The 24,519-nt window shown below is 38.0% G+C and overlaps 1 protein-coding gene across 1 annotated transcript in view; it reads right to left on the minus strand.

The window, feature by feature from the left end:
- Positions 1–24,519, minus strand: part of TMTC2 (transmembrane O-mannosyltransferase targeting cadherins 2) — a 235,982-nt gene that overhangs the window by 119,459 nt on the left and 92,004 nt on the right. The window contains exon 2 of the mRNA XM_032106615.1: positions 14,591–15,161. Within this exon, the coding sequence (XP_031962506.1) occupies positions 14,591–15,161 (571 nt within the window). The remainder of the gene's footprint in view (positions 1–14,590; positions 15,162–24,519) is intronic.

Genomic DNA, 24,519 nt, shown 5'->3' on the forward strand with positions numbered 1-24,519 from the left:
CATCATTTATAGCTAGGCTATAAATTCTAGAGGTTTAGAACTAACATCTGTTTGTCGAGGCCACTTTAAGAGGACACTGGAAGGAAAGTAATAAAAATGTTATTTTGTTGAATAGGTAGGGAAATGTTAACACTGAGATGCCTAAAAATGCCAAGTTTCAAGTTTTATCAGGAAGAGTTTTGACATTAAATTCCTTCTAGAGTACAAAATAGAACTTGGAAGAATTAGAAAAGGAAGACACTCAGAAGAAAACACAGTTACACTAATCACCTGTATTTGCCAGACATGGGGTTTAATATATTTCTATTTCTCTGATTCATAACAAATTATCTGCTTCCAGTATTTGGCATCAGGTCTTTGGTTCTTAGAAGCAAGTTCCAAAATGTGTTGTCCCTTGCCCCCTCCACACAAGGAATTACACTGCTGAACCAGTCCATTCCCTTGACTTCTGGAGCCCCCAGTGATTGTGACAGACATCCTGGTACCCCTTACAGTGCTGAGCTGCCAGGATGGTACTTTTCTGGTTCATGCCTGAAATGTGCTACCAGCAGTCGTGTGCACTTAGGATTAGGTACTAGAACTGTCAGCTTATTTTTTCCCACTGAGTTTTTCTTAAGCTACCTCAGTGATGCAGATCTCAACAAGCTTTACTCTTGCTTACTAACTGAGAAGCACCCTGGGGTCTGAAGACTGCATTATAAATATAGTGACTGATCAACTTTCATTAATGATGCTACCTTCAGACTGGCAAGTTTAGTTTTAAGTGGTATCAAACTAAACGTAGTTCATAAAACAGAAGGCAGGGGACTTCAGCTTTCTGTAAAAATGTATCATAACATTCACTGATTTTGAGGGACGGTATTTTCCCTTTTAGGATTGATGGCTGGAGGACCTCCTGGTGCTCCACACATATTATGATTTACTTGACAGGAGAGAGACATGACAGCATAACTTTCTAAGAGGTTAGTAATACCCAGAGATACACAATAAAACATTAAAATATGCTGCAAGCTCTTCAGCTTATCCCACGAACTCAAAAAAATCTGCTGTCACTCATTTGTCTAGGCATTCTAATCAGTTGTTAACATTTCCCTAAATAACAGTTGACAGTATAAAGTAAGATTGGTCAAATACACATTTTTAAATCCTTCTTTCTAGTAAGAAACTCTGCTAGACCTAGAGAGCAACATACACACCATTCAATCTCACTGACAAAGTAACTTTTCACACAGTTGATAGAGAGATGTGGGCAATTACCAGGTCTTTCAGGTTCAGCAATTTTTTCCTACTTCATTTCCTTGCTGGGATTTTAAAGATTATATCTTTAGATAAGACTTTAAACATTTTGCCTTTAGGTTATCATTGACCACACTAAAACAAGAATAAAGAAATGGGTCCATGGGACAATACAGAGCTAACATGAGCGCAACTGGGTTTTGTCTTTCCTGAAAGAAAGCCTTCTACGGCAAATTTACAGTCTTAGCACGTATAAATTAATTATGTTTAGGTTTGGTCTGTATTACATTGTTCTTCTAAAGCAAAGGGCTATTTTGCAGAAACTAATTAAATAAAAGTCTAGTTCATGTCTTGGCCTGATCTGTTGTATGTTTATGGCACAGTCCTGACTGACATGTCTTGCCAATAAGCTTCTACAGCTAACTTGTATTTTCACCTCTCTTTCCTTAATATTTACATTTTTATAGGACATGTTTCTTCTGACAAAGCATGAAGGTAAAGACAAGATCTTGAGATATCAGACTGTGAATTAGGAACACATTCCACTTCCACAATTTATCTATTTTTTTTCCTCCTGATAACAAAGCCTTTCCAATCTGGCTTTGTTCACACTATATAAAAGACTTCCCTCTTAACTTGAAGGAAAATTCCCACAGCCTGGTAAAAAAGGTTCATTCCTTGACAGAGAACATGAAAAAAAACTCCTTTCAAGCATTATATTTATATTATTTAATTATTTATAAATTAACAGCCAACTCTGTCATCATCACACTAAACTTGCATATTTTGTTTTCTGACTTCCCTTATTAAAAAAAAAATAAAACCATCTAGCCCACAATTTTATGCTGCTTTTGTCTGGTTTCTAATTTTTTTTTACCCATAATTATCTCATGTGGAGAAAATTCTGGAAACAAGTTTTGGCTTTAAAATATTAAAATGTTATATACCAAGAAATAACTTCATTCTTGCATTATTGCAGAATGACACAGCGCACAGAATCTATTTCAATGACAGTTTCTCTCCTATGACAGCAAACAGACATTCAGGTTGAATTCACTGATCCTTATTTTTAGGAAGATATGGCAGGACATACTTTCATAATTGGCAACTTCAAATTATTCCTCTTCTAACATCTGGTTTGTATTTTGCAACACCACCACCCAAAATTTCTTTACACAATTGTCCTTTTTTCAAACAAATCCCCTGCATTAACTAGCACTTTCTTCAAACAAATTCTCATATCCATATTTCTGATCAACTTTTGGTAGTAGCTCCTAAATGGTTGCATATAAAACCCTCTTTAATGCAATCCCAAGGGCAGTCTTCTGAAGTAACAGCTAATAGCATAACTTAGCAATACTTTGAAACATTAAGTGGAAGATAGGAAGGGCAAAGCTGTATCCTGACTTTAGGTATGGTAATTATTTCTTATACCTGAGTGAACATCTGTGATCATTAGTTTTAGATTACAATTTCTCAGAAGCAAATCACTCTGATTTCTTAAAGCCACTTTGAAATTGCACATCATTAAAATTAGGTCCCCCCTTCCAGTTCCAAATGTGTATTTGAGCACTACAGTGCACCTATTAAAGAAACATTTGGCAGCATAAAAATTGCAGCAGATGTGCAAGGTGCCAAGAGGCACAGGGGTTGAATGTAGTATGTCAAACCCCCCCCAAAAAGCACTCTTTTCAGATCCTGTGTTCTAGTAAAAGAACAATATACAGAACCACAGAATGTATGGGGTTGGAAGGGACTCACAAGCATCAAGATCACCTCTTAGCCCTGCACAGAATCATCCTCAAGAGTCACACCATATGCCTATTGTCCAAATGCTTCTTGAACTCTGTCAGGCTTAGTGCTATGACCACTTCCCGGGGGAGCCTGTTCCAGTGCCCAACCACCCTCTGGGTGAAGAACATTTTCCCAATATCCAACATAAATCTCCACAACACAACTTCAGGCCATTCCCTCAGGTCCTGTCACTGGGCAACACAGAAGAGATCAGTGCCTGCCCCTCCTTTTCCCCTCATGAGGAAGTTCTAGACTGCAGTGAGGTGTCCCCTCAGTCTCCTCCAGGCTGAACAGACCAAGTGACCTCAGCCACTCCTCATACAGCTTCACCCAAGGCTCTTCATCATCTTTGTTGCCATCCTTTGGATGCTCTCTCTAACAGTTTAAGATCTTTCTTACATTGTGGGACCCAAACCTGCCCCCAGCACCCAAGGTGAGGCTGTCCCAGTGCAGAGCAGAGCAGGACAATCCCCTCCCTTGCCTGGCTGGCGATGCTGTGCCTGATGAACCCCAGGACACAGGTGGCCCCCCCGCTGTCAGGGCACTTACACCTAAGTAGGCTTTCAAGAGGAGTTTGTATTTCTGCAATTCACAATTGGCTGTATCAGACAGCTAATGATGGAATATATCAGCTTACCAAAAAAACTATATATTGGAAACATGATAAACTTAAATTTCCAGAGCTACTGACAGTATCAATGGGGGAAAAAATGGGAAAAAAATTACTTATTTCCTTTAATGCACAGAAAATTTAGCTTCCTTAAAAAAGACTTCTAGTAGTTCTAGTTAGAAAATTTTGGAGCCATTTTGCTGCACCTCTTCATGTTGACAGGCTTAGAAGTAGTCTGTTGATGTGAAGCAGCACAGCTTTGGGACTCACGAAAAGGTTAAGCCTGCATTTTCAGACAAGTACATTTGGGGTTCTTTTAAATACCTTTTTCTATAAAAAATATTAGCATTTTAAATTATTTGTGTATCACAGCAATACAACATTTAATCAAAATACTGTAACCATGCCCAGAGGATAAAATAGCAAAGCAGAGCATCTGACAGACGGACTTATAAGCTCCCCCTGAGGGTTTGAAGCTGTCTGCTACACTACAAGCAAAACAAATAACTGTATTAAAACATGAATTTATTACCCCACTGAGGCAGTACGTTGGTTGCTAACCACCAATGCCCTGGAATGGAAGGTCACGTATCAAGTAAGATTTTATAAAATTTCACTTTTCATTACTTTGCCAAAACTTACAAGAAAAAGTACAAACACTGCATACAATAAGAACAGAGGAAAGGAGCTACATCATCTGGCTGATAAGAACAATTCTGCTGATTAATAGAGATATTTGACCTGTATAGGTTCCCAAATTTTCATATGCTTGACTTTCAAATCAATGCCTTTTTTTTTCCACCTTTACTAATTTCTCCCTTTTTTCCTTATAATTTCAGCAGATAGTCCAAAGAGTTGGACTTAAGCAGGCAATGAAATTCTTTCATTTTAAATACCACAGGGAGAAAACCAAACATTTTAATTAGGATTGGTATATACCTGAATCTAAAAACACCAAGCAATAAGGACTAAGTCAAAGAGCACTGTCTTCATTAATAAACCTACTAATAAATCTCTGCTGTTTCAGAGTAAGGTTTAGGTCTCAGACTGAATTCATTTCCAGTAGAAAACCAGGCTATAACTGAAGGAGATATCTATGCCATGTTGCTGTTACACGGACATATCCCCTCCTTACCGGATGTAGATTTGCAGCCACAAACATGAGTAAGGCAGGTAATAGTGAAGAAGCTACACTGACACCTGTATCTTCAGTATTTCACCTGATGATGCCTGGGGTGATTAGCAGAGCACAGAGGCACCATCTGGGTATTTCAGAGCCTTGGAGACCAACCTGAGAGCACCAGGACACATCGACCTTTTTCGCCACTGTGCAATCACAGATTGCTGACAACACGCCATACCATGAGCAGGGCAGTGCCAAGGCAGAAATGGTTATTTGACAGGATCCAGAGTTAATATAGTACCGTAGATATAGTGCTCATGTCAGAGTGCAAACAATTTTCTAGTCCAAAAATTTAAAAAAGCACTGTTTTTAAATCTATCAAAGATGCATTTAGAAACCACATCTTCAAAATATATCAACACACAGCTATCAAAACAATAATTAAAATATAAACATATCTTAATTGTGCTTTTTCCCCAAAAAAATGTAATTGTTTAAACAAACAAACAAAGAAAAATCACTCTACGAGATTGCTAATATTGACTTTCCACAGATTTCAAACTACAAACAGTCAAGAATGCTATACATGAAGCGGTCCAAAGAAGCAAGAGTTAAAGAAATTGGCATTTCTTCTGTTTTAAAACTTGTGAGAGCTATTTTGTGGTGATGTTTTGCTACTTCTAATAATGCTTTAAGGAGAAAAGTTTCCAAGTATAGAGATAGAAATATAATAAACACATATTTTAAGAATAAACCATAATCTCACAATCCCTACTAAATGAACACGGATGTTGATGCAACCTTCATTGTACTCTACAGCAGTACAAGCTGCCCAGGATACTTTTAAAACATGCAGACTAAAACATGCAAAAAATTTATCCATAACCCCCACAGTCCTGTTTTCTGGGAGAGGAAGAAATTAAGGAGACTCAATACTATTCTACCCTCTCTTTTCCCTTGCTCCCTCATTGCCTTTATTAACTCAATATGTCCCTACACTCACTTTAAGACTTTGTTGCTATGGGAATTTATTTCCATATTTTATTGTCAAGGAGAAAAACAAGATTTTGGTGATTAAATGTCACAGAAGCTCTGACTTTTGCACAACCTAATCAAATCTACAGCCTTAAAAACAATCTGTGTATGTAAGTCTTACCATTCTGATCATAAAAAAGTACATATGTTCTACCTGGCATTTAAAAGCCAAGTACAAAAATTCACTCTCCCTTCCCCCAAAAGCTTCTGGATAATTTTAACATAATTTCTGCATGCACATTTTCAATTAGTTTCCTAGAAACTCTGGAATAAAACATATTTTCTTTTCCTTTTCTCCCAGTGAGGACCATCCACAGCATCAAGAGATTCTTTTCTTTTCTAAGTGACATTCAAGGTTAGTGAGGCTAGAAATTCACCTCGTAATAACTGACCCATAAAGACAGCTACAAAATTGTAAGCATGGGTTCCTTCCCTCCCCATACCTAATCTATATTGCAGCTGGAAAAAGAAATACATGCAATAGGTACAAAATATTGTTCAATTCCTACAGTAAATATGCCAGAAGTGTTTGCTGTCTTCTATCAAACTGGCTGCTGTTTCCACTGTAAATCTCATACACTTGTACTTACCCTCTTTTTAATATTGTAACTGTCTACATAGGTTAATGTTTAGAACCACTCACTTAGGAAAATTGTGCACGTAATCATTAAATCATTACGATTTAAATAAAACTGAGCATAAGCCAGAAAATTCAAAATTAAACCAAATATAAAAAAAAAAGTCTCCCTTGTGGCTCACGGTTTGTGTATGTTTCCACTCCTTCAAAACAAGTTCTCCCAGGTCTGGAATCAGAGCTCATGCTCATGTACCAGGAACTGCTCTCTGTTAGGTAGGACTCTAGGAACACAACTGGGAATGCAGCTCTATCAACTAGACTCAGGCAATGCTGTCGGAGGACTACAGTGCTGAAGCTTAGATGACCACAGTTAAGATGCTCAAAAGATCAGGAGCCTGACCTTCACACTCGGTAGCCTTATCTTTCCCAAAGGTGCTGTAACAAACTGCTGGGAGCCAGAACTCGGAGCATCCAGAAGCTGCACCTGCTCCCTAATCTATTTGATTCTGACTGAGGACATACTTCCAGGTTTTCCCTCTTCTGACACTATTATGGTATGCCCTGACTTCTGGGAGCAAGAGGTTTAGCTTGCTATTTAGCTGTGATTGACCAAGTACAATGGGTTCATTAGGTAAAGCTCACCAGGAGCTACAAGCATTCAGCACTTCATCAAACCAGGACATTTAGGTGTCTAAACATGACATTAGGAGGCTAATGTAAAGTACTTATGATTGAACACAGAGGCACAGGTATAAACTTTCTGTGTGGCATTTAACAAACACAATCCATACTTGATGAGTAAAACCATGAATGCATGCATTTTAGCCACGCACTAAACCAGGTTTAGGCAGAAAGGCATAATTTCTGAGGCAAATCTGCACGAAAGGAATTACACCAGGAAACGTTTAACTCATTAATATACCACTGAGCTTTAGCACTGTTTTTCCCATTTTGTGGCCAGTACCCACCCATGGGAGAAGCAGAGCCAGAGGGGAAAGGAACATGGCTTTCTAGCTAGTGGAGAAACGGAAAACTGAAGATTGGCCAAAGCTGCATATATTTCTTATCCTGCAGAGTTTGCAGGTACCCAAGTCCCCTTATCTCAGCATAAAATACATTTAAGTATTAAACACTGACTAACCCTACCAAAAACCATGAAATTTAACTGTTCTTTAATACTTATATTTTAAACAGGAAAATTGTCAGCTTCTGGAAAAACAGTTTTACAGAATCCCTTTAATTAGGAAGCTAACTAATCACTACGATGAAAAAAAACCTACATCTGTAAATATGCCTAATACTCTGAACAGTTGCTAGTCACTACGATAAGCTTGGTGCTTTCAATTGATTCCTTAAATATTTTAAAAACATTAAAAATTAGGAGACTAACATTTTCTGATTGATATTATTTGCAAAGGTTTTGTAAAGTAGCAAGGCCCCCAATACCCTGTAATTAAAAACCACAGTGAAAAAGTCATGCTGTTCTTGATGTCAGTAATTGGCATGTACCTCAGAATGAAAAATAAGTTCTAGCAAAAACTATGCAAAGCCTTTTAGAACTTTCTTACTTTGTGCCCCTTAAAGATATCCTTTTTAAGCCAGGGACAACGTGCTGGTTTTGTCTAGGATAGAGTTAATTTTCTTCATAGTAGTTAGAATGGGGCTGAGTTTTGGATTTGTGCTGGAAACTGTTGATGTCCCAGGGATGTTTTAGCCATCACTGAGCAGTGCTCACACAGAGTCATGGCCTTTTCTGCCCCTCACACTGCCCCACCAGCAAGGGGGCTGGGGCTGCACAAAGAGCTGGGAGGGGACACAGCCAGGACAGCTGACCATAGGGATATTTCAGACTTATGGCATCATGCTCAGCATATAAAGCTGAGGGAAGAAGCAGATGGGCAGATATCCAGAGTGATGGTGTTTGTCTTCTCAAGTAACTGCAGTGCATGATAGAGCCCTGCTCTCCTGGATGTGGCTGAACACCTGCCTGCCCATGGGAGCCAGTGAATGAATTCTTTGCTTCGTTTGCATACACAGCTTTTGCTTTACCTATCAAACTACCTTTACCTCAGTGTCTGAGTTTTCCCCTTCCCCATCCCACTGGGAGGGAGTGAGCAAGTGGCTGTGCGGGGCTGAGGTACCAGATGAGGTTAAACCACAACAGGGAAGAATGGAACAACACAGTATACTGTGTATGCTACCATGCAGTATAAATCTTATGCAAGACTGAAGACAGTAACAACCCTTCTCTGGCAAACTAACCTCTCTGTTAGATTGAAGGTTCTCCATAATTCCTGTAAATATGAAAAGCCTTCTCTCTTTTTTTTATTTACTTACTCATTTACAGAAGAAGACTTTGCCTTTTTCATCCTTCTACAGAGGCATTCTCAAATATAGGCTCCTAAATATTACTGTAGACTTCAAGTCAATAGATAAAAGTAATGGGGATTTTAGTGGCAATTCTAATAAAGACATTACAGATATAAAATTAAAATATAATCTATATTATGTCAGTGTCAGTGACTTCAGCAAGACAGGTTATGATTCCTCATTTTAAAAAAAAATACAACATTGATAAATTTGCCTTAGGATAATGTATTTCTATCATATGTGATCTGTGCCAGTGGTTTAAATCACCCCATGAAAATATTTTCAGGAAACAACAGCTATTTATACATATTGATGTCCAATTCAGTACTGCTCCACTGACATCACAGGGACCTGCAGGAGATTAATATCTCTGAAAAGATAGTGGAGGCCAATCTTGCTTTTCTTATTTCAGGATCAAACAGAAAAGCAGCAAGGAGCTACGGGGACTACAGGAAACAGCAGTATTAGCTACTTGAAATTGTCAAGGGAGAAGTGAATTGGAAAAAGCTTCTTTTGTCTAGGAAATATCTGCTGGGGGGAGGGGGAGCGATGGCCAAGACCACACAGGCCTCATGCTGTTGCCATCCAGCAGAGTGAAGAGAAAAGCATCAGGCTGGCTCATCTGCAAATATGAGCAATGTATGTGCAGGCACATTCATCTCACCGTTTTCAGCATTTTGTACAGCCTTAAAGCTGACAGGAAAATTAACCCCCAGCTGACTACTCCAGAATCAGAGATGCTAGGGATAAATGGGGCCCCAGCTGGCACTGGAGCCCCCAATCTCTTCCATAGTTCTTGAAATGCTAAAGGTTACCCAGTCCACAAATGCAATATTTAACAGCTCAGTGCACTTGAATATGTGGCTCTTGTTAGACAAAATGAACCCATGAGAGGTCAAGTCATGTTTTGAAGCTGTAAGTTATTTATTATTTTTAACTGGAATAAAAGCAGTCTCTATGAAAAGCATATTTACTAAATATCTGACTCCAAGGATGAAGTCTGTCCTGCAAGGGAGTAGCTGCTGCCCTAACAGTCTAAACACTGTAAATGCTATACTTCAAAGACATGGAGACAAGACCAGACCATGCCCATCCAAAAGGGAAATAACTTACAAAATAACAGGTTTCTGATCAGTTGTGCCAAAATATCAAGACCTCTGGCTAAGTTCAGCATAATAAAATTGCTTAGATGGTGGGAAATGAGCAGAAAATAAACTGTTGAGTTAGATTTTAAATAATGATGGAACACTACTGCAAAACAGCATAACTTGCAAACGGAGAAGAGACGAACAATAAGCAACACTGACTACTACATTACTAAGGCTTTCAAGTTACTCAGAAGAGAAGGATAAAACTGTAAATTTAAATCAAGAGCAGCATTTTATTTTGACATTGCTTTTCAAAGCACAATAGTTCTAAAAGTAGCAACTTCAAAGACTAAAGAAAGCAGAAAGTGGCCTACTTGAAGTTTAGAGTATTCTCAAAAATCAGCAGCTTTATCTAATACCAGCAGCATATCACCAACAACTAAGACTGTTCCAAGACCATAAAAGAAAGTAGAGTTTTATAAAACTTGGTTTGGTGGTTGACCATGTCATCCATGGATGCCCCAGGTTTTCATCATTACCTTAAATAAAATATAGGCCTCCAATAAAATTGCCTTTTACAAAACGAATACTGTGATAATAGCACAGGAGGCTAGATAATGCATCCTGCAATCCAGTTCATGGTTCATGTTAAGCTATAGACACCAATAACTAATTCCACATGTGAGACAGACTTCCCAGAGGGAGATGTTAATCAAATAAGTGATAGGAAAAGATACATTTCCTTAATTTAGTATAACAACCCCCCTGTACTAACAATATGTTGATCTGGTAAAATGTTACTCTATTGTAGCAGTGCAACATTAGCAGAACATACATCTGGTTTAGTTATTTCTGTAAGGCAGTTTGTATACATAAGACACAGAGCAATACTTTATCATTACCATTATATTAAAAATGAGATTTAAATGCATTTGCCCCATCTTTTTAACTGCTAATGTTATTCAGATACATTCACACTTTAAAAAAAAAAAAAAAACAACAAAACACCAAAACAACCAAGCAAACAAAAGAAAACCTAAAAAACTCACAAGATGAAAAAAGAGCAGCACAGTAGGGTCTGTATTAGCTTTGCACTATTAATTGACAGAAGACTGATGATTAATGCTTCTGCACTCAAGTTGAATATTGCAAGTACAAAACAATTAGGCCTCTGTATTTGCATATTTTCTACAATAACAAACTTGATTACAGCTCTCTCCTGTAATCAAGTTCCCCCCTCCCAGTCCTATACCTCTGGTGGTTTAACTTGCACAAGTGCAGCTGCTGACAGGTACAATCATCTGATCCCTATCACACCTGACAACTCAATCTGCATACCTGCTATGCAACTTGCACTGGAAATGACTCAAGGTCTAGAATGCTGAAAAATAAAACAGAAGTGTAACTTACTTCCATAAGGAATGCTTTGCCCCAGTAGAACACCACTTTTTGAATTACTCTCATTTCAGGCAACTCATTTATGACTGCAATAAATACAATTCCATCAAAGTCTTCTAATTTAAAGACAGTGAATACATTCTTGTCAGCCACTCAGAATAAAACAGAGCTAACCAAATGAAATGCAGACCAGACGACAACTTTTCCAGCCAGAGTGAGAGCATCACAGGCAGATGGGAATACAAGACTTGGCAAAAGAAAAAAAATCAGCAGCCAAGTTCTACTGAATAACCAATACACAGATGACAGAAAAGAGCTGGGTAGTTTAGTAAGTGGCTACAATATAAATTTTTAAGATGCCTCAAGAATAGCTTCTAAATAAGGGGTAGCATTCATCCGCTCTGCTGGTGGTCCAGTTTTGCAACTACCTTGTTTAGAAGTCCAGCCAGTCTACTCGAATTGCCCTGGGATGTTTTCATGTGCTCAATATGACAAATCAGGATGCACATGATAACTGGTCTTGTATAGTAGCCATCATTTATATCACTGGATACTTGGCCCGAAGATAAGAACACAATGGAAAAAAATAGGCTTGTCCCCCTCAGTACCATATCCGCCCATCAGCTGGAGCATTAGTCAAGTTGTTTGTGCCAGCTCATACTTTACTAACCATCCTGAAGATAATCAGTAGTTTTACTATTCTTGAAACATAAATAATCATGTCTCAGTTTCCCCAGTGGTATATTCTGAAAAATGTCATAGAAGTTGAAAGCCATAGTCTGGCAGCATACCAGGCCAGGTCCTTAACCAGCCACTCCCCCAAATCCGTCTCTATCCATTCCTTGTTTCTGTGCCCACACTTCACCTTTCCTCTCACTGTTTGTCAGTATGGCTATTTGTAGTGTAATCACAAGGACTGAATATAACTGAACCGATTCAGATTTAAAATAATTCCTAAAAGATGTATCTGGGATATTTGGGGTGAGGGGTATGGTGTTTAAAGGTTATGTTTTTACCTGCATTTCCTCTCACTTCAGTTTGCAGCACAGCCTAGGAAACAGCTATATCAGCTCAGCTGGACAGGGCTGAGCTAAAGGTTAGGTAGAACCTAAAGGGTTTAAAGGAGTAGCACCTTTCTATTGTACCATTACAAAGCATTCAGTTACTACTTAGATAGTACAGACTTGAGCTAACCAACTTTTAAATTATTTTCCTTTCTTCTTTGGCTCCATTCCACACTTTTGCCCTCCAACGCACTACAAAAGACCATAACTTTTTGCTCAACTTTCTTGATGTGCTTTCTTTCCCCTGTCTCCTGAAGTTGCCCTCTCCCAATATTACACTAGGAAAACACAAAGAACAAATTCCAGAACAGGTACATGGACACAATTCTTTCTAATTGCCAGCAGCACTCAGCCTGAACATATGTGCAAGAAACATGCAGCCCAGTAATTTAGTGAATAAAAAAATGCATTTCTGCCCAATTAATCAAAATATTCATGTTTTCATTCAATGTAGACTCTCCCCGTAAAACTGTCTCCAGCAAAAATCAAATCTCCACAAAGGTCTGCAATCGACAAAACACAGAATCTTCTATCATTACAGATGAAAAAATAAATTTCGAAGACACTGGCTTTCTGTCCAAGACAACTCTGATGCTGCATGCAAAAAAACCTCACAAGCTAGGCATCCAAATTTTGAGCTCCACATCTAGGAAGAGAAATCTTGTGTTCAAAAAGTTGGGATGTGGAAGCTTGGATTTCACCTGTGTCACTTAGGTCTCTTCTGGACCAATTTTACTCTGGGCCTGGCATGGAAAAGAAGGAAAATGGTGAGAACTTTTCCCAATTAAAAGTCCATCAGAAACATCTGCAAAGATTTTGGGTTTAAGCAATGAGTGTTGAATAATAAAAACTTTCTGGATGTTCAGAATTTTCTGTCATATGAATGTTTTTACTACTGTTTAATTCCATAGGATAGGCTAACATTTGAGTTATTAACTAAACTTCTCAAAGCACTTGAAAAAATCTCATTTTTGTACCTTTCAGTATAAAGCCTGCTGTTACAGATGTACTTTAAAGGAAAAAAAACCCAAAAGAACGACTTAATCTGTTTACTGTTTGTTTCTGCTCCGCATTAGGTGCACAATGTACCATACAGTATATGGCTATTGACATTCAGAGGTCTTACATACTCCATTATACATGAGTAAAAAAACCCGAGTATGTGTGTATATATATATATGAAATTATTCTTTCCTTTTCCATTTTGTCAGAAAAGAGCATAATAACTAAGTCAACACCTCAGAGCAGTTTAAGAGGAAACTACCAGTGACTGGTGTTTTGTTTCTTTTTTACTCCACTTTATATTTACTCCACTTTACTCCTTTTATATTACAGTTTTATAGTCTGTACAAACAGAAATCACAGCTTTATCAAAAAACTACAATTTCTTTTCAATCCATTTGGAAGAGAAATCAGAATTTTCAAATCAAGATGTTAGAGATAAATAAGAAAAGCAATGAAACAAAATACATTTTTGCAATCTACGTCTCACTGAAAAATGTGAAAACACTGTCCTTTTGTTAAGACAGTATTCTTCTGAAAGATAGCCATTTCACTGAAAAGAAAATTACATATACTCAGCTTACTCATTTGTACACCAACTGCTGTAAAGGATTCTTGATTTTGACTGTGGTTTCTGAGTACCACTAAAATACACACAGTTTTGTGAGTGGGAAGCTAGGGGATTTGGTGCGCTCATTTGTTTGCTTATTTTACTTGTTTGTTCTTGGGGAAGAAGTTAAAAATAGGAAATACTTATTTTATTAAGGCAATAATACGTTCAAGTCATAGCTCCTACTAAGAGAAGAAAAAAATACATGCCCAAGGCATGCACCCAAGTCCTATGCATCTCTGTTAAACTAGAACAATAAGAGGTTTATCTTTGCCTCAGGGAGCAAAGCTGATGATATCAGCTGCCACACTTGCATGCCTGACCAAACTAAGCTGAGTTTGCAAGATACAAGAGGATAAGAGCATGAATGAATTCTTTGCAAAAGGCAGTCAGACATCCAGTGCTTGGTGGTAAACAGAATGAGGGAGATGCTAGAAGTAAGGGAAGTAATTGAAAAAACCCACCCCCAACATCAAGTAATAGCATTAATAGTACACTGCTTAAACAAAATGTAAAAAGACCACACTAAAGCTCTTGAAGTGTTCTTTTAAGCGTTAAACATCTGTGCTTATTTCTGGGAGTTGGCTAAAGTACTAAGAATTATTGTGTACTCAAAAACTCATATAGCACCTGTTTAACAGTGAATGGTGCCTCACGAATAGCTTACAGCAAAGAAGACTCACCTTGCATAAAGCAGAAATGAGCTGATGCATTTTCAGTCGATGAAATACAAAGATATCGTACACGGCTGAAATGGCCAGAACAGTCACTCCTTGCTCCTTCCACAGCATGCTGCATCCTGCACACAGCCCTGCTCCCAAGATCCAGCCCCAAGTACTTGATGAGGAACCTCTGGTAGAGCAGTGCTTCACGTAACACATGAGGGAAAGCAGAAAGAAGAGGCAGGCTCCAATATCTGCCCTCCCTACGATCCCCGCTACGGCTTCCGTGTGGATGGGATGAGATGCAAACAGCAGGCCCGCTATCAAGGTCCAGTACCCATCGCCAAACAGAATCCTGGAGAAGTTTGTGAAAAGGCCTGTGACTGCAGCATGTAAGAGGACGTTGACAAGGTGGTAGCCCCATGGGTCCATTCCCCCAAGAGCATGGTTAATGCGGAAGGAAAGTGTGCAGAGAGGTCTGTAGGACTTGTGGCTCCCACTGTGAGTAAGCAGAGTCCCCCAAAAGTCATTGTAGAAGATATGGATCCACGGTGTCTCAGGCAAAAGGTCCTGGTTTGTCTTGATAGCTCGACTACAAAAGACAAACAAAAACTTCATTTTAACAGAAGAAAATGGCTACAAATGAAAGGCTGTGAAAAGGCAATCACACTGTTACAAGAAAAAATGGCATTGCTTTGGTGCTGCTTCTATTCAAGTTTCGAATTTTAACAGGAGGTGTTAAAAAACTACATATCTATTGACTTCCTTCTAGAGCAAAATTTCCATATAAATTGGCTTTTAAAACATTAGAAACAGACGTTATGCTGTTTCTGTTAAATTAAAACACCCTTCAGTGACATTCTTCTGAGTCTAACCCAGGAGTAATCAGTTAAGATTTGATGAGTTATAATTAAAATGTAATAGAAATATGAAAATCTTGCAAACATTACTGTTGAAACAATGGATCCTCCAGTAACTCAGAACTAAAACCCCAACTGGCCTTTTATACTGAAATTTTAATTCAGATGTTGGAATGGATTTTGCTAACATGGATAAACAGTAAATACAGAAGTAGGTAGGAGTGTGCAATTTTCTGCTTCTGGACAGAGCATTCTCACAATTGTCTTCTACATATTTAGACTGACCACATTTTCTGCTAACACCTTGCTGAAGACAGACAACAGATTATTTTACAGACGAAAATACACTTTCTCTTTAAATTCCTTGTGTTTCCAGTTGAGGGAAAAAACCATATTGTATTAGCTTATGAATTCAAGTCTATCAGCTTGATTAGAAAAAAAAAAATGCTGCAGCTTTCAGCATTTTATGCTTTCAACCACCCTGGCAAGGGCTCGTGCCAGCCATTAGCAGTCTCTAAGTCTAATTTGTTACTATAAAAATCTGGCTCTTGTAGTGTTTGTACAAATCCAAAGATTTGCATTTAAAATTTATGCAGTGGGAGAAGGTGTGAGACCTGCTTAGTGCAAAAAGATGACTAGAATTTAATTAGTTACTTGTATTTAAGCAATTATTTAAAGATGCATTGTTGTTACTACTGATCTTAACTCATTTAGCATTTATTTTATTAGGGTAATTAAGAATCCAGCCAGCTAAAGACTCTTCTACTCAAAATACTAAACAAGAGAGATGATTTATATCTCATTCTCTATTCAAAACCTCTATCTGCCTTACCAATAAACATCCTCCTATAATTAACAATTTTTCAATTCAGATGAGGAAGGGGAAAAAAAGGTGTGAAACTCAAGCCCACATTTAAAATGCATGACTAATTCATACTCCAAGACTCCCCTCACATTCTCCATTTCCCTAGAACCTGTATGCAAATTGCTTTTTTTTTTTTTTCTTTTTTTTTGGTATTAGTTTCAGGAATGTTGTCTTGTTCTACAAAGAAAAATGCTCAAAACTGATATACCGCACCACAGAATCTCCATGCAAATACTCCAAATTCCACACAGCTCAGCATTTCCATTGTCCAGAGCATCCTGCTGTAATGCTTTCAGACATGCTTCCTCTCAGCATGTCCTTTTGTCTGTGAGCACACAGAGGTTATAGAGAGGTCACCTTAAATCCTTTAAAGATCTGATGATGCTTTTTAGAATATTTGAAAATTTTCATTTTGACTTCTGCTTATGCAGTGGATCAGGTTGCCAGTATTTGTTTTCCCAACCCCACACACATTTTTCTCATTTTAGGCAAGTCGCAAAAGAACACTGGAGGAAAACAAGATCTTTGTTTTCACATTATTTATCTTGTCCTTCCATGCAGTCCTTTCTTGAAACCTAATTCCTCTGTTTGAGATTTCCTTTTGTAGCATAACTCTCAGAACCACTATCAGAAACTTAGGAATTTGGCAAAAATAAAGCAGGTGTCAGGCAAGAAAGAGTCCTTTCTCTGAGAAAAACATAATATATTAGACTACAGGCTCCCAAAGGCTAAGAATGGCTATCAGATGTCAGGATTCAGAGTTGAAACCTTGAACTGCAAAAGTGTTTTTTCTTGGGGAAATAATAAGAAAGTAAGTGGCAACAACATTGCCGCACAACCACCCTCCCCCGAGACAGAGCATTCTGCTACAAATAGCCCAGACAGTTCACAGATTGTTCCCAGCTTTTAGTATTTTTTTGCCCTCTAAGCTGATAGTTTTCATGCAGCAGATATTCATATTTAACTCTTCCCCACCAAAAGTAAACTGTTTGTATCATAAAGAAACCTAGTGTACAATCCAAAGGCATTAATTCAGTCAAATCTTATTCACAGCTTTAGCAACAAATTTTATGCCTCCTTGATCCTTTTCTGTTTAGACCTGCCCATATTAAAAATTAAAACAAAGAAACAGACAACAAAAAAACCCACACACACAACAAAAAAACAAAAGGAAGCCCTGAAGATACAGTATTGATCAAACTGTATTTGGGTACAGATGTCAGCAGGCTGTTATAAAATACTCCTAATTTCTTGTGCATGTAAATGCAACGAATTCTACTACCTGCCCATCAGCATGAGGAATACAGAAGCTGACAGTTCCAGCTTACTCAGTGTTTAGTCAGGTCAAATGCTGTATTTTCCATAAATCAAAATTTTAAATAAAGTTAAAATTTCTTTCCATATGATTATTTTTATTAAATATTTATAAGAAAAAAAAGTCTACCTAATGCTTTGAGATTATAACAAAGTCTAATACAAGAGCAAAGCTAGAGGTCCTATAGCAAAGAAGCAAGTCTCACACAGTTTGATTAAGTTCAACTACTCTTACATTATAAATGTAAGAAAAAATATACTTGGACATCATTAGACTTGACTGTGCAGGAGGATGCAGGAATACGAGCACCTGAGATACCTCAGCCAGGCAACTCCGTGTCATTTTGGTCTGAATAAAAGTGAACAATGTCTCAGTAACCTGAGGACTGGGGTCAGACAGAAATAGTCTGTGGGCTGAGTCCAGCCCATGCACAACTGGCCAAGCTGTGCCCGCCTCCATCCCTCACCTGGCTGTCCAACAGCACTGGCAAGGAAAACATGAAGAGAAATGTTTATCTCTATGAAGAGGTAAGAAATACAAGCTCCATATCTAATAAAATAAAATAATAAAAATAAATAGCACTAAATTGCTCATGTTAGGGCATTAATGAGCCTTGATAGCCTGACCCTCCTTCGGAGGTTCCCACAACCTGCCCACAGTCCCAGGACCTCATGCCAGCTCCAAAGCTCCCTGGAGGCTGCCCAGGGCCCAGCACCCCATGTGAGTCTCCCAAGGCCATCAGGCCCTGCCCCAGGGACACCTCGGGAGGGTCATTCTTCAGCTCCCCAGGCCCTACTCTGACAAGGGTCTTGCTGAGCTGCACCCATATCCCAGCCTGTCCTTGTCCCCAGGGAAGTGCTCAACACCCAGAGCTTGGGCTGCCCTGGCTCCTGGCTGTGGCAAGGCTCTGTTTTTTCTCTAGTTACTAAATCACCAAGCTGTTAACCCTGCTTAGTCTCTAGTTCCAGCAGCAATTCTGAAAGCAACACCTCCTCACAGCCTGGTAGCAGTGCCAGCTTGTCTCCAGCAAAGCCTCCTGTGCTAGCAGCTACCCTCACCCTCCACAGGTAGAAAATAATATTAATTGTTGGCTCTGGAAAAGACTCTAGGATAAAGGAAATGACAAAATGCCTTATTAGCCTTGCCTCCTGCTTCACTCACAGTTTACCTTGAGGTTATGTCCTGCAAATTAGTCCAATTTTGCTAATGGGCATAAGAGGAGCTTTCCAACTGCACTCATCATTCTTCACCAGAGCTGCAAACTCTGCTCTCACTAAAAGGCAGCAGGTCTCCTGAGAAAGTCATTTCTCAAAATTCCAACACAATTGGCATTTTACTTCCAAGCAGCCTCTGAATAGGGTTGCACACTCAGGCAGGGACCTTGCTTTCTCCAATTTGCAATGCCTATTTCACACATCCCAGGAGAATGGGATATCTTATTCAGTATACAACAAATGGACATGCTGGGGGGTGGGGGGAAGGAAAGTAATTAGATTCAGCTATCAGTCCTTCAGAAATGGAAAGCTGAAGAAAGACAAAAAAAATTGTAAAGGCAAAAATCATCATTTCTAATCCACTTGAAACAATGCTTCTGCCTCCTGCCATAAATCACTTATTTGCCACAGGTCAGTATACACCTTGAGCATGACTCACCAAGCTTTTATACATCAAATTTAAAAATGCCAGAGATCCAGCCATTCACACATGCACATATACATGCATACGCACACAAAAAAATTTCCAGATGTTTTCAAAATTAACAGCTACATATGTCCTAAACTTCTGTGGTGGTGCTAAACTGATCCAGGTGTTAATACTAGGGTAAAAAAACAGATGCGACATTCTAAAGTGATTTAACGAGTTAAGCCTTATATCCAGGTTCAGTATTGCTAATGGTCCCCATATGCTGAAAATTAACATCAGCATTTGAAGTAGACAACATATTTTAGAGGAAAAGGAGAATTCCCAACTGTGCATGCAGGAAGCCATTGACCAGACATCTCTCACATAAAATAGATAGTCAGTGATGGACTGGCAAGGTTGAGTATGGAGGTTCATTGTTGTTTTTCCTCAAAGTCATTTTTAAACAGTATTAATTTGGTGCTTTTTTCTTGAACAGCAATGGGAAAACACCCTAGAGTATTTTTACAGTGGATCTTAATGAGACACCCTAAGGATGCTTTCAAGACTTACGTTACTTATAGAGACAACAAGACTGAAAACACAGCCAAGAGCCTACTTTTTTGAGTACAAACAGCTTCACATCCCCACAACGTAACAGCAGCTAAGTAAATCCTCCAAACTGCTTACAGGCTATCTGTTAGGCAGGTGGTGGTCAGAAAGCAGGGAAATAAAGCTGTCATACCTTAGAAAGTTCTTGTATTTGCCTGCAGACTACAATATATATATATACACACACATATACATTGTCTGTATTGACAGGATAAAGTAGAAGTCAGAAAATACTATTTCGTATGCAGAGATGTCTTAAAGTAATAAGCATAAGTACATGAAAACACATTCATCTAAATGTCTAATGACTCAAGGGAACTATTTGCCATTCTGGTAGAATTCTGGTGACAATTATGTCTGATATCCTGTGTATTAAAGTTCCTCTTTCTCAACAGTTGTGAAAGTGGAATTCACCTCCAAACCCAGCAGGTAGTAAAGTTTTAACCATGCCTCTTCACAAAAAAAAAAAAAAAAACCAAACAAAAAAACAACGAAAAACCACCACAAACAACAAAAAAACACCACCCCCTCCCCCCCCGCCCCCCCCCCCCCCCCCCCGCAAAACACCACCCCAAAAAAAAAAAAGCCCAAACACAAACATATTGTATATCAAGTAGGGACACCTGCAGGAGACCAGAATCTGAGCATCCTCTGAGTTTCAAGTTGAAGCTTTTGGTTTCTCTTAAGAAAATTAGTTCTTAGGTGAATCCCTAAGGAAAATCTAATACTACAGCTGTTTTCAGAAAGGAAATACTTGGCAACAACTAGCTCAGTGGCATATAGGATCCTGAATTGCTAGCTGGCTCTGAGAATGGGTTCATACATACCAAACAGACTGATGGAAACACCTAGGTTCAAGTCATATTTTAAACTAATTAATGGAAAACATAACATCACGGAAGGGAAATCAGCTTACTAGAATTTTGTATCTAGTTAATTTCTGCCACTAATATGGTCCTTTTCTAGCTGTATAGAAATATCTGAACTCAGAACTCAAACACTGAAGACAACACACAGTTTTAATATAATTTTCCTATCTTACGGAATTACTAGTGAAAGCTATTAACTCTATACAGAGTTAGTACAGGACTTCTGGAAAATATGTTAACAAATGATAATATTAATTCTGTATTTTTGACTATGACAGCATTTCTATAGTCAACTTCAGTTTAGTACCAGAACAAACAGGAGCTACAAGTAACAGGTCTGTAAACAGTGTTTTACTCGTAAAACTTTCTTGGACGAGCCTTTCCTGAATTAGATGAAACAGAGAGGAAAGATGGATGAGACAATTGTAACTATACCCTTAGATGATTGCAACCACTGCCAAAAATAAAGACAATGAAACAAAAATACTGAAGAAAACAAAACAGTAAAATCACAGAGAAAGGTTATGGTCTTATACCACAGTATAAAGACGCCAAGTTTCTAAGATTTTTCTATACTGCACAATGTCTTTTAAAGAAATTGATCTTTTAAAATAAGCAATAACCTGTTCCTTGTTTATTTCCATCAACGACTTTATCAGCTGTGGTTTCACTTTGTCTGCCAGCAACTGGCTATGATCCAGCAGCCCATCAGCTGCATGCTTCTGGACTTCGTAATTGTGCAACTAAAGATGCAGGATGTTAGTCAAAAGAAGGAAGTGGTGGCAATGCTTACATATAACACTGAATGCTACTAGGAATTGCTTTAACTACACGGAAGTATGCTACATCTATTGATTTTCTTATTGACTAAGAGACTTTTGAAAACTTTAAGTAACTAACAAACATTCAAAACATTTTTGTTACAAGAAGGTCAAGATGGCCTTAAACATTTTTTTCCATCCAGAACATAAATATTTCAAAAGCTAACTATAAAGGTTTTGAACTCTTTCTCCATTGTATAAGCCCTTCCATTTCTAGTTATGTCCTCAGATGGGGAAAGAATATGGCCTTAACAGTAACCCTAAATGCACCTCACTCCCCTCAGTTTAAGATTTAGCCTGACATAACAAACACTAAAAGATGGACTGTGTGAAATTTGAAACCCTAATTAATTCCAACTGCCTGGCATAGTATTATTTGATTATTCACTCACAGATTAAAAAAAAAAAACACTGGAGGGAAATGAAAGAAGTAATTAATATTTTCATGTGCTGAACAATGGGATGCCATCAGTGTCCTCTTAAGAAGCAGCTGATAAAAATGTAAGGAGAAGAACAGCTCCTATCTTTGTCTCTGCTTCCTGAGTTTCTTCATCATGGCACGTACCATAGGTCTCTGAAAAGATACTTTCATTCCTAAATCGGAAATGCTTTCTGTTATTCTCACAGCTAGTTTATAAATTAGCTTCACTCCCCACTATACCATGCAACACAAAATTGCATCTTCTAATTCTGTTCTTCTGAAACTTCAAGATAGTTTGCTTTTACCTGGTAAATATTCTTTCAAACACACAGTTGAAGTTGTTCTTTAAAACATTCTTCCGTGCCAAACGACTGCCTGGCAATAACTCACAATTTGTTTATTTCATATATGTATGTAATACCAGCTTCTGAAGCATAGTTAGAATTCATAGTTAGAACCTCTGCTGCCCTTTTCAAATCTATTTTAGATTATAAAAGTGGGCCCAGCAGGCCTTATTAGATTTACTGTTCTGCAGCAGAACATGGCACTACATTATTCCTCTTCCCCACTTCCCGCTGAAAAATTTAAACATAAATAATTTTTGCCACTTCATTGTACAGCAACTCATAACAGTACAAGGACAGATATTTAAAGGCTTGAGAATATAGTGATCAGAGCAGAAAAGTTTGTTTTCTTACCTAAATTAATACTATGGAAAATAAAGTACCTTTTTTGACAGGTCTCCTTCTGAATATACACCAAGCCTTTCCAACACACACATTTTAAGCCATTATCTGAAAAGAGAGGCACACATACTGTAGCAACACACAACAGAGTTTATCAGTCATACATCAGTTTATCAGTCATACATCAGACTATTCACTTCTCTGTTTTTTTTCAGTATTTGACAGACTATGGAGGAAAAAAATTTCAGCAATTTAGTTTTGGAAAAATTAGGGGTTTTTTTCCCACATTTTTTTTTTGATAGTGCATTTTCAGAAAGTTTGAGGAGATTGTACAGAATTATGCCTAAGCCCGTGACTCTTGTGCACTCTAAATTTAAAGCCTGGAAGAATTTTTAGGTAACACTCTGATTTTGATTTTTACAGAAACACTGAAGAGAATAACCAGGGACACGTACACATACCAATATAGAAATAATGACTAGAGGAAAAACCACTGAACCACAACATCACATTCAAATACTGTCCTTTTTTATTTTTTGGAGGGGACGAAGGATAAAGAAATGCAACAGGGTTTTAGTGCATAAGCTTCTTTCTTCAAGTCTTTTATTTTAGCAGCAAAACAACCCTTCATTAACAAGGGCTGGTCTAAACTTAGTTTTACTGGTTTAACTGAAAAGTATTATTTGAAATCTAATCAGTGAAAATAATTTTGTGCATGCATATCCACAGAGGTCAATTTAACCTTCACACTGTCTTTAGAACTCATGCTGAAGAAATATCCATATTGGCATAGAGGGGAAAAATACCCAATCACAGAAAAAACAGCTATCACTTACTTGTCATGTTCATGTTATTCACTGTAAGAATCAAGTGATTCAGAGAACAGTCAGACCCACCCTGGCTTTCATTATCCACGGATTTGGAAGTACAGACTGTGCCACACTACAAACTATCAGACGTGCTCACCCAAAATTCTCCTGTCTCCAAGAAATCTCCTCTTCCCTCTCTCCAGCCCCACTATGAGATACACAAATGCATAAAACTGATGTTCTGACACACATCAATTGTACACTCTGTATCACTTTTCCTACCCAAAGGATATCATGTTAGCAGATTTGTGGGTTGGGTTGTTTGGGGTTTTTTTAATAATACTGTACAGAATAAGCATTTTCCATTTCAACAAAGCCTGTTTTGGTATCTTACAAATGTTGATGCTGAGGCTTTAAAAGACTACTTTGTATGGCAAGAAACTAGAACTCTTGCATATTTTTTCTTGCAGTATTGTCCTTTTTTAACATACCTGCCCTCACAAGTTGCCGAATTATGTACATGAAAGATTGCCCAAAAGTACATTAACACACTACAAAAGGTATCATTTTTAGACAGCAACTTCTGCTTAAAATTTTTCTTTCCTGAAATCAGTCTGGTCTAAGAAACCAAACAGATACTACTTGACCTTGAAGTCACTATTATCTTCCTAGTCTGATTTACCAACTTGCCTGATATGCAGTCAATGGTGATTGTAGTCATAGTCCCGCTTAAAGGCAGATATTAAATAATAATGAGGGCAAGGGAATCCTCCCTGAGGACTACAAAAATTTATTCTGCATCAGCTACAAAGTCATTTCAGTATAGAAAATAGTCTTGAGGAAACAGAAAAAGCAAAGCAAGCTTAATTTGATGAAAAAAGCAGCAAGAAATGTTAACATACAGTTGAGGCTTACATTTCTCTGTGATGAAAGTTTACTCACCAGTGAATCAACCAAAATATTTTAAGTGCCTTCTCAGACAATTCCAAATTAAAAGATAGTGCAGCACTGTTCCTTCTCAGATGCCTATTAATCAAAATTCCTACATAATATATAGAGGTCCTAAAATCTG

This window comes from Corvus moneduloides, chromosome 4 (genome assembly GCF_009650955.1).
Source record: "Corvus moneduloides isolate bCorMon1 chromosome 4, bCorMon1.pri, whole genome shotgun sequence".
Lineage (NCBI taxonomy): Eukaryota > Metazoa > Chordata > Aves > Passeriformes > Corvidae > Corvus > Corvus moneduloides.